General features: G+C 66.8%; 1 protein-coding gene across 1 annotated transcript; it reads right to left on the bottom strand.

Moving 5' to 3' along the window:
• Positions 1–1,194: 1,194 nt before the first annotated feature.
• Positions 1,195–15,326, bottom strand: LLGL1 (LLGL scribble cell polarity complex component 1). The gene is made up of 21 exons (XM_007448387.1): positions 15,246–15,326; positions 12,062–12,159; positions 10,155–10,236; positions 9,929–10,059; positions 8,743–8,901; positions 8,489–8,651; positions 8,265–8,400; positions 7,972–8,026; positions 7,700–7,854; positions 7,409–7,632; positions 7,174–7,241; positions 5,963–6,116; positions 5,785–5,889; positions 5,096–5,388; positions 4,787–4,934; positions 4,556–4,703; positions 2,613–2,908; positions 1,993–2,257; positions 1,778–1,892; positions 1,508–1,614; positions 1,195–1,319 (listed from the first exon to the last, which is right to left on the bottom strand). The coding sequence occupies exons 1-21, from the start codon at positions 15,324–15,326 to the stop codon at positions 1,195–1,197; spliced, it is 3,108 nt and encodes a 1,035-aa protein (XP_007448449.1).
• Positions 15,327–17,101: the final 1,775 nt, after the last annotated feature.

Raw genomic sequence — 17,101 nt, 5'->3', positions numbered from 1 at the left:
CCCCCCTCTCCCCCCCCCCCCTCGCTCGCTCGCTCTCTCCCTCTCTCTCCGTCCCTCCCGGTGTCAGTCAGAAACACACACACTTGTGCACAGCCTTGGGGGGGTGGTTTTGGGGGTGCTGGCCCAGGAGCACGTACCAAAATAGTTTTAGAAATGACTGTGGTGCCTGGCACAGGCGTTAGAAAAATACTCTTTGCAAAAGGAGAGGAAAAGGACGGTGTTGTCGCCTGGGAGGTGACGGGCTGTGAGCCCCAGCTGCCCTCCCCTGTGGCACCTGACCTCCCGACCTCCCGGGTGGCCTCTGGGGCCAGGCTGGGCAGGTCCCGCTGGAGCCTGAGATTAGCAGGTGCAGGTCTACGTGAAGGGCCGGGGTCCTGGGTCCCAGCTCCGAACAGGGCAGGCCTGGCAGTTCTGGCCTTCCTGGTGGATGAAGGAAAAAGGGATCGGCAAAAGGCCAGGGAGGTCCAAGGGGGCAGGCGGCCCGGCCACACGTGTGCCACCACTCAGTCTCCTGTCCAGGATGAGGGCAAGGGCCCTGTAGTGACAGCCTTAGCCCTGACCACATCTGGGCCCCTGAGGCCAAGGCGTGGCCCTGGAGGGGGCAGTGGTGACCCCAGCAACAAAGAGGGAGCCACAGCGTCTGTGCAGGGAGAGGCGGGGGGCGGGGGCAGACCTACGGCCTCAGATTCAGGCCTGGGGTCGGCCTCGGGCAGCGCCCAATCTCGCACACCTGGGTGATCTCACCTGCGAAACAGGCTGGCCAAACCCATCTGAACCCCAAGCTGCCGTTCCCCTAGGTGGTTTGGCCTGGTCTCGTTCCAGACGCCAGCCGTGTTATCTGGGGGCTGACGGGCTGGCCCTGCTGGGGAAACGCCTCCCCGGGCCTGCCAGGGTTTCGGGTGCAAGACCCGGGGGGTTGGGGGGGGGGGTGAGGCCGCGCTGAGGGGACCAGGGCCCCGCACCTGAGTGCCTCATCCAATCAGGATGGGGCAGGCTCGGGCCTCGTCCTCTGACAGGTTCCGCAGGTTCTTCTCAGATTCCTCCGAAGAGCTGGAGGGAGGGGCAGCGGTCAGCAGGTCTGAGGTCAGGCCCTCCGCGGCCCTCTGTGCCCAGCTGGGATATGAGACTGGCTGAAGGGTGGGGGGAGAGAGGCCGGGAGCTGACCAAGCCCTTCCTGTGGAGCCAGCCACCTCCTCACCCCAGGAAGTCCTTCACGTCCTCCACCGTCACGTCCCCTGTCGTGTCCAGTGTCGTGTCGGCACTGGTGGCCGAGTCGACGGACGTGGGTGAGAGCGTGGCCTCAGGCAGCTCCGGGGTGTCTGCAGAGAGGAAGTGATCAGGCCCTTCTCAGGGCCCCGGGGCAGCCTCCACACCTGGGGCACTGGTCCTGAGTCCAGCACACAGTGGACCACGGCACCAGCACACGGACCTCCACCCTCTCGTGCCCAGCACGCCCTTCCCCTGGCCCCGTCAGGGGCCACATCCCGCAGAGGCCCTCCCTCCTCACCAGCTCCCTCGCTGCGGGTGGGATCGGGGCTTCCGCCGCGGCTCTGTGGGCCCAGGACGACGCCAGGGGTCCCGTTAGCCTGGCTCAGCTTGGGCGACTCTCGGGGCCTGTAGCTGCAGAGATGGGTCTGTGCTGGGGACCAGGGGCAGGTGCCTCATGGCTCGAGGGCCAGGCCCCCACCCTCCCACTCCTGAGCCCTGGGACCAGAGAGGGGTGACACCGGGGATGGCAACCCTGCTCCTTGCTCCAGGCCCCAGCCCCTCCACACACCTGGCACGCATGGCATCACGGGGCCAACTGATGTCCAGAGAGCAAAGCGGCTCCGTGATGTTCCGGGCGCTCAGGGAGAAGCGCTCAAACTCCGACGGGGAAATCAGGTAGAACCCTGGGGGTGGGTGGGAGGGGAGCAGAGAGCGTAGTGAAGGGCCTGCCCCCCTTCCGGAAGCCCTGTGAGCGGCCCCTCCCCTGCCATCCGGGGCCCTCACCCTGGCCGTGTCGTGTGAAGACGCAGGAGGCGATGCCGCTGATGTCCTCCTTGCGGATGCAGGCATAGTGCACCTGGGGCCGCAAGCCGGGTACCGAGAACACATGCACGTCGCCCAGGTTGGTGAGGCAGGCCAGGCAGGTCTCGGCGTAGTCCTCACAGGCCACGCTGGCAAAGGTGGCCAGGGCCACCTTGCGCACGCGGCAGCCCTCGTGGGCCGTCAGCTTGAACTTGGTCTTGGCGCTCACTTTGGGCAGCGTGAACACCTGGAGGTGGGCAGGGGATGGCCGCTGAGCAGAGCCCAGCCCGTCCTCGCCCCCGTGCCGCCACCCAGCCCGGCCCTCCAGCCCCACCCACTTCTCTGCCCGGAAACCTGCCAGGCCCCTCCCGCTGTGGTGGAGCCGGTCCCGCCGGTTGCAAGGGCAGGGGGCCAGGACCCCCCACACCTGGAGCTCTGGGGGTGCAGTCGAGGTCCTGGGGGCCCCCGGGGTTCCCCAGGGCGTCTCTGCCGGCTGAGGGCTCTCGGGAGGTCTCAGCAAGTGGGCGTAGGCGGGCAAGCGTCATCGAGGGTCCGGCGGTGTCCAGGAGGCAGAAGCCCCAGGGATCTCTGTGTCAGCTCACCTTGAACTGCTCCTCAGATGCGATAAGCACAGCGTGGCCGCCCTGCATGTCGGGCGCCTGTGCCAGGTCCCTTGAGGCCTCGTAGGGCTCTGGCAGCGGGCGGCCGCGTCCATCCAGCACGGCCACGGCCACCACGGGTGCGCGGTGCATCAGCTGTACCTCCTTGCCCAGCACGGCCTCCACTGCCCGCTCGGGCCGCCTGTCGCTGTTCGCCGCTGCCGCGGGCACCTCCAGCGCATAGGCAAACACGGAGCCCGAGTTGGTGCCCGCCCACATGGTGGGGCCGTGGTGGGCCGCTGGGGGACGATGGGCTGGTGAGGCAGGCACGTGCCATCCCTTCCCGCCCCTCCCGATGCCCTGGGACCCTGAACTGGTTCTCTCCAGCCCACACCTCCCTGGTGACCTCAGCCAGTCCTCCTGCAGGTGCAGGAGTGACCTCTAGGGCACCTCTGCGGGGATGTCAAACAGGACCCTGACCTCTCAGACCCCACCCCCCAGCATCCCGGGGATGCCGCCCCATCGCGGAGCCACGACTCCCCTACGTCCATCACTGGTCCTGCCACAGACACCCAGCCTGCCATCCGGCGCAAGCTGACCCCCCTCAGGAAGAAGTGGAAAATCAGCGAAAAACGCACGGGCGTGGATGGACCAGGCAGTCACCACTGTGCACCCTTGATGAACTGGTGATGTCAACAGCAACCATGGGGGCGGGGGGTGAACTGGAGCAAAAAATTAGCAAGCAATCAAAGCCATGCTTGCCAAAGCCCAGCTGGCTTCTCGGGGACACTGGAAGCAGGCCAACCAAAACCCCGGGGCTGCCGCATCCAGACAGTGGGAAGATCCACTGGACAGAGGGATGCTCCACAAACACCACCAGAAGTGGGGGCTCCCCTCCCAGATGGAGACAGAAAGATGCATCAATGATAGCGCCACGTGCAGACTAGCTGGACACTGACCCAACCCCAAAAAGGCGTTTCTAAGATGAACAGAGTCGCCTGTGGGCCGAGTGTGACAGGAAAACTCCAGCTTCAGCGTCCACGCTACGGCGTGTGACTCGGGCACCCTGGCTGTAGATTATGTCCACCAGACGCACATTGAGCTGCTCACACAGGAGCTTTCACTTAAAATCCCCGAGACACGACAGATGTGTCCCATCATCAAGTTAAACCAATCAGCAACTCCGTCCATAAACCCGACCGCATCACTGCCCTCTGCAGGACTCTCAGGGGCTCCAACTGCTCGGGGTCAAAGCCAGCTCCTCGGGCTTCCCTGGTAGTGCAGTAGTTAAGAATCCGCCTGCCAATGCAGGGGACACGGGTTCAAGCCCTGGTCCGGGAAGATCCCACATGTCCCGGAGCAACCAAGCCCGTGAACCACAACTACTAAGCCTGTGCTCTAGAGCCCGCGTTCCACAACTACTCAAGCCCGTGCGCCTAGAGCCCGTGCTCCGCAACAAGAGAAGCCACCACAATGAGAAGCCCGCGCACTGCCAACGAAGAGTAGCCCCTGCTCACCGCAACTAGAAAAAAGCCGCGCGCAGCAACGAAGACCCAATGCAACCAAAACTAAATAAATTTATATTAAAAAAACAAAAAACCTTACTATAAAGCCAGCTCCTTGGCTAGGCAGCCGGAACCCACAGCTCCCGGGCCCGTCCTCTGCTCCAGCCACGCTGCCCGGGGTCTCCTGACACACGCCCACCTCAGCCTCGGCGCTGCGGCCCACACGCCCCCCAGGCCCCGGGCTCCCGTCTCCACTCGGGTCTCCGTTCACCAACCCCACCGTCGGGCTGTCCCGGGGGCAGCTGTGGGCCAGGGCGCCCCATTGCCAGCGCAGCCCGGCACTCGGCAGGCGACACTTTCCAACCTTTCCGGGAGGAGCCACTCCACACCCGTCTCCCAGGAGGCAGGACCACGCCCCCTGCACACCCCTCGCGGCCTCACCGTCGCGAAGGAAGGTGTCGGCGAAGTAGAGACAGCGCACGACGCCTGAGAGGGAGTCGTCGGCCGAGCGGGGTTCGATGCGGCGCTGCACGGGCGCCACCTCCACGTCATGGGGGCCGGCCTGCTCCGCCAGCTGCGCGTTGGCCTCCTGCAACTTGAGGGGCACGAGGCTCAGGAGCCCGGTCTTCCCGCCCCGGCCGCCCCACCCGGCCGCCCAGCCACCTGGCCCACCTTGCTGCCGGCGGCGGTCGAGCGCTTCTTGCCCGAGACGCGGCTTTTGCGGATGCGCCGGAAGGACTGGCGCAGCGACTTCTTGAGCGACTTCGCGCGGGACAGCGGCCCCTCCATGGCCAGGGAGTCGTTGGGGTGCAGGGTGCACCTGGGGGCGCAGGTGCCGGGCATCAGGGAAGCCCGAGCCCTGAGCCCGCCCTCGAGCCCAGCCGCCAGGGGGCCTAACTTCCACCAGCAGCGCTTCCTGTGAGGCTCGAAAGCACTCCCCCACCTGCGCCCCAGCAGACCTCGGGAGGGGCCCGCACGCACCTGGCCAGCACGGGGCTCCTGCGCAGGTAGTCGAAGAGGCCGAAGCCGTGGCTGGTGCCAAAGGCCACAAGGCCCCACTCGGCGTGGAGCGTGACGGCAGTGACGGCAGCTGGCGGCAGGCACTGGACCAGTGCGCGGGGCTGGAAGCCGGCCGGCCAGGGCAGCGGCCCTGTGCGTGGGCTCAGCCGCTCGTGGCCCTTCCACGTGAAGCCCTCACGGTCCTGGAGGAGGTCCACACTGGCCACGCCCACCACCTGATCCGACGGCTCATCACTTAACTCCAGCACCAGCACCTGAGGGGTGGGGGGGAGGGGTAGGGGGCGGTCGGCACAAAGAGGGGACCACCCGCACCCCGCCCGAGCCTCCGATGCCTCTGCCAGGGTGGTCCCAGGATTGTCTCCAGTGCATCCTCTGAATAAACACTTACTGGACGCCCACTGTATACCAGGGCCCTCACTGAGCAACACGGTGGCGACCAGGACCTGGCAGCCCTGCCCTCCAGGAGCTCATCTAACACCTGTGCTCCCACCCCGGCCCCAAGCCTCTGCGGGTCCCCACAGCCCTGGCTGGTCTCACCTGGAGCCCCGTTCCCACCTCTGGGCTTTTGCTGCTCCGGTCCCTCTACCACCCCACCAAACCCTCCAGAAAGGCCCCCAAGACCCGCAGCCCTGGGGACGCCTTGGCCCTACCTGGCCCGCGGTGCCGGCCACCACCATCTGGGCAGTGTACTTGCACAGTGCCACCTTCTGCACGCCAAGACGTGGATCGTCGCTGTAGGGGTCGAAGCAGCCCACCTGCAGGGCAGAAGGACTGGTGACACAGGGCGGAGCCCAGACCAGGCTCCCCGGAGCCAGGGGAGGGGCCCACCTTGCGGAAGGGTGGCCAGTCATCCTCAGCAGCCTGGGCCAGGCTGTCGGCGTGCTCGCAGTCTGTCTGAAAGAGGCCGGCAGTGCTCAGCTTGTAGAGCGGCCGCAGGGCCACGCCGGAGGCGTCCCAGAACCGCACGGTGCCATCCTCATGCCTGCAGGGAAGGTGAGGTCAGGTCCCAGGTCCTCCAGCCCCCCGCCCCCTCCAGTCATCCAGCGACCATGCACTGGGCACTAAGCACCTAAGCCAGACACTGACTAGACTCCTACTGCACACAGCAAACAGGAAGTACCAACCGTATAGGACACATACTGAGCACCTACTGTATGCCAGGCCACATACAGCAGGTGCTGGGCCCTTCCCTGCAAAGAGGGTGAGAAGGTGCAGAAATAATCACCAGAAATAACGAGCAGGAGGTGAGGGGCGGGTGACACAGGGAACAGAGGACTACGGAGGTTCTGCCCCCAGGGGAGCCTCCAGAAAAGGTGACCAGAGAGGCAGTCACAGAGCAGAGGGATCGGCTGGGGCAGGGGCAGCAGCAGGAAGCCTGGAGAGGTGGGGAGGAAGCAGAGAGGGAAAGCGGGGAGGAGCAGACCAAACTGGGGTGCAGCCTCAGGACACAGATGCAGAGTCCAGGTCACCGGCGCCTGGGTGGTGGGGGGAGCCCAGAGCCAGGGCATGAGGTGAGTGAGGCCGTGGGACCAGTTGGGACGGCTCCGGAGGCCCTGAAAGCCACGGTGAGGAGTTCTCACTGGAGAAGGGGCGCTGGAGTCAGAGGCCCGAGGGTCCCAGCACAGGCGGATGGCAGGGGCTGGGCAGGAAGTCGGGGCCCGAGTCACCGGGCACGTCAGCGCCCGCCAGGCCCAGGCTGGGCTCTCGGGCACCTGCCCTGCGCAGCTCGGCATGGGCCAGCCCAGATTTTCCAGTCCCGGGGCAGGCTGAGTGGGTGGAGCCCAGTTGCGGGCTAAAAGGAGGGCTGAACCTTGAACCAGAGTCTAGGGAGGCTTCACCCCAGTGCACCCTGCGGGAATGGGGACGACCTGGTCCCACCAGGGGCCGGGCCTGAGTCAGCGAGCAGGTCAGCTCCCCCCAGGCCCAGGATGGGCCCTCCCGCACCCGCATGGGCTGCGCCAGGCCCTGCTCGCCCACACACACACACACTCACACCATGCGTCACAACTGGGCTGAGCCGGGGACACGCGTTCGCCTACCCGGTCAGCAGCAGCCCTCGCTGGGATGGCTCCTGAGCCAGGTTCCGGCCCCCGGTGATAGGCCAGCTCTGAGGACGGAGACAGAGACGGAAGCAGAACATCAGGACAAGCATCTTCCTCCTCTCACCCCAGGCACGGCATCCAGGGCACAAAGTCCCTCCGAGTTCCCCACATACACCTGCCACATCCCATCTCAGGCGCGTGCCCAGGCAGCACCCTTCCTCCGGGCACACACCGAGGCACCGGAGGCCGGCTGGGGGTTCTGCTGCTCGCCAGCGCTCACGATGCGGGCCCACAGCTTGGCGGGGACGTTGGCGACGTGGGCCGAGCAGGTGATGGCGGACGAGTGCAGCGGGGCCAGGTATGGGGCAGGCACGGCCGGCCAGCCGGGCGTCTGCAGGTCCAGCACCACCAGCTCCTCTTCGAGCAGCACGGCCAGGGCCTGGGGCTCGTCGAACTCTGCGGGAAGGGGCGGGTGAGTGCAGCCGCAGACGCACGGGCACGGGGTGGGAAGGCAGGTACGCACCGTCCTCGGGCCGCATGCTGTGCACCGTGAAGAAGTCGATGACGCGGGAGGTGAAGTCCAGCGTCACCAGGGTCTCGGCCTGCAGCACACTCACGCAGTGGCGGTCGCCATAGCTGGCGCGGGGCATGCCACCGCTGAAGACGACGAAGTGCTCGCTGCTCGGGGCGGAGGAGCCACGTGAGCCACCGGAGGGGCGCCGTGGGGACCAGGAGAGCCCCCCCCACCCCCGCCCTGTGCTCCCGGGCCAGGCTTGGCCCCGGCGCACCACCTACCCAGACGCACAGTTTCGCCACAGGATCTTGCCGATGGCCTTGCAGGGAAAGGGGCCTGGAGGGGTAGCGCAGCGTCGGGCTCACCGGCCCCACCGCTCCTCCGTGCTCCTCCCGCCTCCGACACTCCCACCTCCCGAGGGGGAGGCGCGCTGCCCGGCAGCCCCGGGGGTCTCGTCTTCGCAGCTGGGCTCAGCCCCGCCGCCTTCTACAAGTCCTCCCAAAGCCGCCCCCCCCCAAGGCCACTCTGAGCTCAGGGTCACTGCCGACCTCGCACGGGCCGCCCCGGCGCTCACCGTAGGGCGTGGTGGCCATGGTGGGCTGTGTCGTTGGGGAGTCGCCGGCGTCCGTGGACCAGACGGCGTAGCTGCCGTCACTGTGCGAGCTGACCAGCGTGCGGCCGCTGCGCTCCCAGCACACGCTCTCCAGCTGCTGCGGGGCGGGGTGCACGGGCGTTGAGCGCGGCAGCTGTGAGCTGAGACCCCGGCGCAGCCGCCGGCCTCCCCCCTCCGCCACACACCTGGTTCCCCAGGAAGATGCGGTCAGCGCACCGCGCGGCCCGGTTCCAGATGACCAGCAGGCCTCGGCTGTAGCCGATAAGGATCTTGGTGGGGTCCCGCAGGTGTCCCTGGAGTGACTCCACGGGGCCCAGGGCCTTCCCGCACCGGTAGTCGTCAGGCACGCTGCGGGGGCAGAGGGGAGGGGGGCGTGGGGGGTGAGCCGGTGGCAGCGCGCCCGGCGGACGGGGTGCAGGGAAGCCGGGTGGCCTCTCACCTTCGCAGAACCTCATCTGGGCCAAGGGTCTGCCCCTCGAGCAGCGTCAGGGTGGGAACATCCAGGAAGAAGACACTTCCGCCCTCAGTGCCCAGGGCTGCCAGGTCACCGGCAGCCACCAGCAGGACCACGGTGATGCGAGCGAGGCTGGGCAGGCCACTGTGGGGGCCGAGGGGAGGGGGGGTGAGGGCGGGAGCCCATCCGCCGGCTGAGGAGCACGTGGAGGGGGCTGAGCCGCTACCATCAGCTCGCCGCAGCCCCTCTGCACTCGCCACAGCCCCAGGAAGGGCACGGTGGCGGCTGCGGACGTCGTAATTAGCTCGCTCGGTTATTCATCAGGACATCAGCGGGGGGAGGGATAAAAATAGGTCGCCAGGTCTTGGAGAATGGCCCCTGAGCTCCTCCCACCCACCAAGAGGGGAAGGCAGGAACCAAGCCCCACCTGGGCCAGGACCAGAACCTTCAGGACGCACGGCCCCCTGAGCCCCACTCAGGAAGCCCCACCCCCAGCCCATGGATAGCTCCCTGACTTGCAGGAGGGCCCTGGATCGCTCCCCTGCAGAGGCTGGGAGACCCCGGGAATCCATCCTGGGTTAGGGTTGGACACGGGGGCCGGGGGTGGGGAGGCGGGGGTCACCTAGCCCCAGTTCAAGCCCAAGCAGGACAAGCCTCCCGCGGAGCTGGACAGGCACCTTGCAACCTGAAGGACTCACCCGCTCTGGCCATTTCAACAAGGGCTGCGGGGCCAGGAACCAAGAGGCCCCTTACTCTCTCCCCAGGGGTCCAAGCCCATGCTGTCGCCCCCCCTGGGGCACCCTGCCAGCACCTCACAGCCCGGTGGGACCCGCCTTCCCCCGACCTGCCCTTTCACCCAGGCACACTGTGGCCCATCGCCCCGCCCCCTGTTGAGGGCCCAGGGGACCTGTGCTGATGTCAGTTCCTGCCCCAGACGCCCCTCACCGGGCTCTGGACACACTCTCCCATCCCGTGTCTCCTGGGGCCCCAGTGGTCCTGGAGCACAGACTGTCCCTGCTCACCTCAGACTCTACCAGGACCCCCACCTGATGCCCACCAGGCCAACAGACGTGCCCCCTGAACCCCAGCCCCAGGGCAGCTTCCTGTCCCCCTGCCCCTCCACAGGCTCGCCCCACATCCAGCAGCCGTCCCTGGCCGAGTCCCCCAGTACCTGGCACCATCAAAGCCCGGGCGACTGGGTGGCTGGTGGTGGAGGGCTTCCTCCAGGTGGGCGCAGCCGTTGTGGTGGACGACCTCCCAAAGATGGAGGCTGCTGTCGTCCAGCAGGGTCAGGAGGCGGCCCTGGCAGGTTAGTGAGACCAAGACTGAGCCGGTCTGGGGCAGGGGGCGGGGCGGAAATGGGGTTCATGGGAGCCAGTGGCAGGGCCGAGGCTCACCTGGCCGGGCAGGAAGTGCATCTGGGTGACGGTGGCTGCGTCTCGATGCAGGCCCGTGAACTCCACGCCGGGGGCACCGTAGCTGAGGGTGACGGGTCAAGGGCGGAAAGCAGGCACAGGCCGGGAAACCACACCTCCTCCTCCCAGGACCACTCTGATGGGCCCTATCCAATGGGCCTGCCTATCCAGGGGCCTCCCCAGTCCACGGGGCTCCTCGCCGCAAGGAGCACCGTCTCGCACCGCCACTCGACACACAGGCTCGCTCGGTCCTGCAAGTCGGTGCTGCTGCACGACCTTCACCTCCTCATCTGTAAATGGGGCTGGCGACTTGCACTCCCACCTCGTGGGGCTGACGCAGGGCACGTGAGAGTAAAAGCACCCCCCGCACACACGGCCCGGGCCCGGCTCACGGCTCTGCGTCAGCCTCTCTGAGGTGTGTGCACAGGAGCCGGCCCCGCACATCGGCATCACACAGGCGGAGATGCCAAGCCAGGCCCAGGAGGCTCAGCCACAGGCCGACGCCAGCTGCAGGCCAGGAACCCCACCTCCTTCTGGGGCAGGCAGCCCCCACCGCAAGGCGAGAGGCCACGGAAGCTTGGGTGACCTGCTTCAAGCGCCCAGTGTGAGCGCCAAAGTCCCAGCAACCCCAGGCTTCACAGTGGACGGGCAGGCCGAGGGGCCCCAGGAGGGAGGACTGGGCAGGGGTCAGGGACGTTGCCTAGAGACAAGGCAGGAGCCGTTGCCTGGAGCTGGAGTTGGGATTCCCTGCAGGAGCCGGGAGGACACAAAACAGGGCAGGAGCACCTGGGGGGAGCCAGGGTCGCCAAGGAGACGGGGCCAGACCCGGGGGTGGGGGGCGGGGGGCGGGCTGCGGCCCCTGTGGCCAGCATCAGTTTCCCAGCCCAGGACTCAGGCCGGAATGGTCTGGGAGGGGTGGGGGGCCTCGTCCCACTCTGAGGCTGTCTGCCTGCCTGTCCTTTGTGACCACGAGAAAGGCTGTGCCACCAGCAGAGACTCCGCCCGGACACAGAGGAAGGGGCTCCGGGCCCACAGCACACATGGGGCAGGACAGCGCCATAAGACGCGGAAGCAGCAGGCCAGGAAGTGGGACCCCTCGGCAGGCGGCCGGGGCACCGGCCCCTGCGTGCCCACTGATGCCTCAGGGGCCCACGGGAGGTGGGGGCACCCAGGTCCAGCCGCTCTCCCTGGAGTCGGCAAACTCACAACTTCCTGGCCAGTGCCCCCAGCCCCTGGGTGGGGAGACCCCGTGCCACCATGCTGTGGCTGGCCAGACCCTGCCCCTGGGGCCCCACCTGAGGGGCTCACCCCGTGCAGCGGGGCTGGGATCCCCCACGGCAGGAGGGAGGCGTCCAGCTGCCCGCCTCCCCCCACACCCGCCCTGCACTCGCCGGAAAATGCCCCTTTGTGCGGCTCACAGGCCCATTGTGTGGCGCCAGCATCCAGGTGCGGGCCGCGCTGCGCCCACCATGCCGAGCCTGGTACTGCCCCCAGCACCTCGGCTGGGCACACGTGTCTTCACACTGGCACACGTGTGTGTGCCCGGGCACCAGGGCAAGGCCCGCCGTGACCCTGGCCCACCCACCCCCCTTGCTAGGGACCGTGTGCAACCAGCCCCGGCCCACCTCCCCAGTCACAGCTGCTGGGATGGTAACTGCCAGGTAACTGGCTGGCTGAAAGCCAGCGCGGGGCAGCCGGGGCCACCGCAAGCTGAGCCCCATAGTCTCTGTGAGGAGGCGTCTCAGGGCAGCAGCTGCACCAGCCTCCACCAGGGTCCGGGCAGCTCCCGTGGCCTCCCAGCCGGGGCCCTGCCCCAGGGGCCCGGCACACGGGGAGCTGCAACCAGGACATTCTGAGGGGCCCCGAAGGCCGCGGCCCGCAAAGGATACATCTTGACAGCCCCAGACCGGGTGCCGATGGCCATGATGCGAAGCTCAGGGTCAAAGGCCAGGGCACTGGGCTGGTTGGGGAAGCCATGCTCCACGGTCTGCAAGGAGGTGAGGTCATTGGCACAGGCACGGCCCACCCACCCCGAGGCAGCCTCCAGGCTCTGCCACTGCTTCACACCCATGCTCCGGGCCTCAGTGCCCTCAGCTGCAAAACGGGTAGTCACAGCTCCAGTGAGGAAGGGCCTGAGCCCCTGGCCCCGCCACAGAGGCCCCCCACCCCAGGTCGAGGCCCCGTCCCTCTCTACACTCGGGTCCACCCCACCGTGCGCAGGGCTCTGAAAACAAACAGAACGGGGCTCGAGAGGAGGCGCAGGCACAGAACTGAACCCTGCTGCCCCACGGAGCAGGGCTCCGCACCCCACTCCTCCAGGCAGACTGAAGTGGGGTGCGGTGCCAGGCAACCCCCGACACAGGCTCTGAGGGGTGGTCAGAGGCCAGCAGCCAAGGGCAGCTAGGCAGAGGCTCTCGAGCGCCACCCCGACCCAGGGCTGCTGCCCACCCCCAGCCCCAGAGACAGAGAGACTGGGGCCCAGAGAGAAGGAGCTTCCTGCCCAGGCCCCGAAGGTGTCACGCACCTGCCAGACTTGGGTTCCCACCTGGAAACTGGGAGACGTGACTCCCTTCCCATCCCTGGTTGGGAGCGTGGGCAGGGGGCTTGTGCACTGGTGGTGCCAATGCAACGGCTCCCACCAGGTCCCCAGCTCCCAGCAGGGCCAGTCCCAGTGCAGACCAGCCCTGGCTCCCCGCCCCCCCACCTACCCAAGGAGCCCCTAGTCAACCCCGAGGCCTGGCTGGGGGCCCTCCCTGGGAAGCCTGCACCCTTGGGCCCCCAGCCCCCTGCCCTCAACACCAAGGTGGGACACCCCATGTGGGTGACAGTACCCCCCGGCCACTGCGTCAGCAAGACACAAGTTTTATAAGGAACCCTGGTCCCAAGGCCTGTGGCCCCAGCCTGCCTCCAGCCTCACCCCATCCAGGCAGGGACTGAGCCCTCTGAGCACCTGGCTTGACCTTGGGTGAGTCACAGCACTGACCAAGCCTCGGCTTCCCATCTGGGCACTGGTGAGCCCACTTGACCGGGGTGGGCTGGGGAGCACCGGCACCGCCGTGCCCACACTGGACCTGACCGAGCCTGGCGGCCCACTCCTCTGCTCAGGACCCTCCGGGGCTCACTCCGAGTCAAAGCCAAGTCCCCTCCATCTGGCTCCTCCCACCGGCCCCCAGCTCACTTGATGGCCTTCTGCCCTCCTCCAATCTACTAGGACCTCTGCATCTACGGTCCGTCTACCTGGAACATGCTTCACCCGGCACTCTCCACGGTGGGCTCCTTCCCACGGCTCAGAAGACAACTGCTCAGAGGCTCCCTGAGCTGGCCCAGCAGCCATCACTCCACACCCTCACCTGCCTGATTTCACCCACGGCACTGACCACCAACCAAACCACTGGAGGCCGCACACTTGCCTCTCTTCTTTCGGCTTCTCACTATCTCCCCAGCTAGCACATCAGCCCCACCCCGAGGCGGTATTCGTTAAACTGATATAGAGTGGACATGCCACAGGCAACTCGTGGGCAGGGCTGGGATTTGGACCCAAGACTGAGTCCAAAGTCCAGGCTCACCCTGGACCACCACCGCCTGCCCATGCCCCACCACTCAGGAATCTGGGCCTATTTTCTAGTGATCACCTACCAGCCCCTCCTCTCTAGTGACCCTCTGCCCAAGACCACCCCCTCCCACCACTGCTGCCCACTCAGAACGGGGCCTCACCCACCAGCCAGGGGGAGCAAGCCTCCCCTCCACCTGTCTCAGGTCCCCACTTCACACCCCGACTCCCTGGCTGAGGAAGTGACACCTGAGCGCTACGCCTGCCCCACCATCACTGCCCTCTCATCTCGAGGGGACTCACCCTTGGCCACTCAGCACTGGAAGGGGGACACCTCAGAGCCCCTGGGCACCAGCCTCCTCTCTGGGCCGCTTGGCCACCAAGTCTGAGGGTCCTGGCAGCCCCTACGCCACCTGGAAAACCCCGCCTACCCTGAGAGGCGACCCGGCCTCGGTCACTGCGGGACCGGTCGCCCCAGAGCTTCCTCCTGGACCAGAGTCTCCTGGCAGCCAGGTGGGGACCACAGCACCCCTCCCGAAGCCCCTGGCCCTCAAGGCTAAAGTCAGATCCCACTGACAAGGGGACCCAAAGACCAAGTGCCCCAGCTCACTCTGACTTTGGGCACGTGGTCAGCCCTGAACCTCAATTTTCTCACCGGTGTGTGAGCATAATGACTCTAGGCCCCAAGAGCAGCAAGGGGCCCTGCGATCAAAGGGCTTGGGTGTAAAATTGAGGCCAGAAGTGACACCCCTGGGGAGAGTTACCAAGGGGCAGGCTGGGGCCTCTCTCAACCACACACCAGCGCAGGGGAGGCGGGGCTGAAGGCAGCCCCTTTCCCGTGGCCCCTCTGGCCCTACCCAGGAAAGAAAGGAAGGAGCAGCCCTCCGCCCCCACCCCACCTCCGCCTTGGCTCCAGGAGAGGCGGTGGGTCGGCTGCCCCCGTGACAGAGCCCACAGCAAGGAGGGCAGTGGCCCTATTCCATAGCAAGGGAAACTGAGGCTCCGCAATTCGAAGTGCAGTTGAGTAAACGGCCAGGCATCCCCCGCTGGAGCCCCCGGCAGTGCCGGGCAGAGCGCAAGCCGGAGCCCCGGGCGGTGGGGGAAGGGAGGAGAGGAACCGGGCAGGGATTTCCCAGCCCCACCCCCCACATCTGCCTCCACTCCGCACCCCTCCCCACCGGCCTGGGTGCGAAAGCAAAACAAACCGGGCCCAAGGGCTGCGCAGGGGCGCCGAGGGGTCCGCGAGAAAGAGAGAAAGAGACAAGAGAGTGGGAGCCGGAGCGAGAGTTGAGAGACGCCCGGAGACACACGGAGGCGGAGAGGCCCACAGGGAGAGGCCGGCGGAGTCCAAGGCGCGGAGACAGGAGCAGGGGAGCGGAGGGCAGAGACGGAGCGAGGCTGGCGCGCGGCTCGGGCAGAGCAGAGCTGGGCGGCCGGGCCCAGCGTGCGCCCCCTCCCCCGGCCCGACGTGGCTCCGGCCCGGTCCCCGCCCCCGGCCAGCCGCCCCCGGCCCGCCGCCGCACCTTGTGGAAGGCGAAGAGCTCCTGCTTGAGCTTCTCGCGCTGCGGGTCGGCGCCCTGTCTGCGGAACCGAAACTTCATCATCTTGCGCCCGGCCCCCCGCCGCCGCCGCCGCCCGCAGGATGCGCCGCGCGGCCCCGCAGGTCCTGAGGCGCGGGCGCCAGGCGCGGGCGCGGCGGGGCGGGCCGGGCCCTGCAAGGGGCGCGCCCGCCCAACGGACGTGCCTTCTGGCCAATGGGAGGCCCTCGCGCCGCCCGCCCCGCCCCGGCCTCCTCTCAGTGGGCGCCCGCGAGCACGCCCGCTGCGCGTGCGCCGCGGCGCGGGGCCTTCCGGGACTTGTAGTCCACGAGCAGAGCTCTGGCGTGGGCTACTGGGGACGAGTTTTTGAGGGGAGGCGCGCGTTCCCCCATTCGGAGGAGTCTTCTCCCTTCTTGCAATGAGCGAGCGACGGGCACACTCAGGTAATGAGGCAGCCCCGTCCCGAAAGCCAGGAGAATTCTCACAGGGGCGACTCCCTGGCCCCCGGCCTCAGTTTCCCCATCTGCGCCACTGGCCCGGTGATTGACGAGTTGTATTATGTTTGACCAGTTTCACGGAGCACCACTTGGACCATCCCCCAGCGCGCCAGAGCACCGCCCACGCCACGCTCCTGGTCCCGCTGGGTGGTCAGTCAGGATTGCCCTCCTCCGCCCACAGCCCCCTGGGGAACTCCTATACATCCTTCAGTATCCAACATAAAAATCTCTGGTGGCAGCACGAGGGATTCTTAGGAGCGCCATCAGCTAAAGAGAGGGACAGAGACCCAGTGGGGAGAAGAGGCCGTTCCTGGGGAGCTGGCATTTGGTCCCAAGATTGGATCCAGGCTTCTCCGACATGGGGGGAGGGCCTCCCTACGCAGGGAATGGTGTTATAAACAAAGCTGCACCGCCTCCACGCTGAGGGACGATGGCCTGTCCCCACCCACATCCCAGGCCTCCTTTTCTCATCTGGACAGTGGCCTGGAGGCTGAACCTTTCCTTCCAGGACCGAGAATAGGCTGCCCTGGACTCAGGGTCCCAGAAGCTTAGGTGGGGCAGGTAGGCCTGGCCCAGACCCCACCAGCTGTGTCAAGGGAGGTGCCTGACTTGTGACCCCAGGCAGTTGCCAAGCCACAGGCCTGACCACCCCCCCGCCCCCAGTCAGCCCTGCTCAGCCCTTACCTGGGGTTGGGGCTGGATCTAGAAGAGGCCCGAGCAGAGGGGCAGGGAGGTGAGAGGAAGGAATATAAGAACAAGGCTTATGAGTGTCTACAGGTGTGGCAGGCATCAATCACATCCCTTTCCTGGTTTCAGCTGATTAAGTGCTCTCAACAGTTCTGTGAGGGAGGAAGCCCCCGAGGTTCTAGATGAGGAAGCTAAGACAGGTGGGTGCAGGCAAGGGGGCTGAGCTGGCTGCACTGAGAAGGGTCAGGCACCTCCGGCCTCTGCCCATGCCATGCCCAGCACAGGCAGCTCAAGCAGGTCCCAAGCCTGGGTTCTGGTCCCTGCCCTGCCACCCATGGCTGACTTTCACAGCCTGAGCCCCAGTGGCCTCTTCTGCAGAACGAAGGCCTGTGCGGCCTGGAGCAAGATGCTTAAGCTCTCTGTGTCTCGGTTTCCTCACCTGTAAAAAACGTGGGTAATCCTAGTACCTGCCTCAGAGGGTCGTTTCGAAGATGAGATGAATTAGCACTTGTAAAGCCCTTAGACCAGACCGCAGCCAGGCAGACAGGAAGTGCCATGTGGGACTCAGCTGTCGTTAGAGTTCTTGCTAATTGCTGTTTGAGCTCTGCCCCTCTGTCACCCTGGGCAAGTCCCTGCCCTTCCTCAGTCTCCACTTCT

Source organism: Lipotes vexillifer, unplaced genomic scaffold (genome assembly GCF_000442215.2).
Source record: "Lipotes vexillifer unplaced genomic scaffold, Lipotes_vexillifer_v1.1 scaffold533, whole genome shotgun sequence".
NCBI lineage: Eukaryota > Metazoa > Chordata > Mammalia > Artiodactyla > Lipotidae > Lipotes > Lipotes vexillifer.
This window is presented reverse-complemented; position numbering and strand designations above follow the sequence as displayed.

Coding starts and splice junctions, on each gene's coding strand:
- LLGL1 (XM_007448387.1), bottom strand. CDS start 15,326: ATGATGAAGTTTCGGTTCCGCAGACAGGGCGCCGACCCGCAGCGCGAG. Junction 7,242..7,408: donor AGCCGGCCTCCGGTGCCTCG/GTGTGTGCCCGG, acceptor CTCCGTCCTCAG/AGCTGGCCTATCACCGGGGG. Junction 1,320..1,507: donor CACCCGCAGCGAGGGAGCTG/GTGAGGAGGGAG, acceptor TCCTCTCTGCAG/ACACCCCGGAGCTGCCTGAG.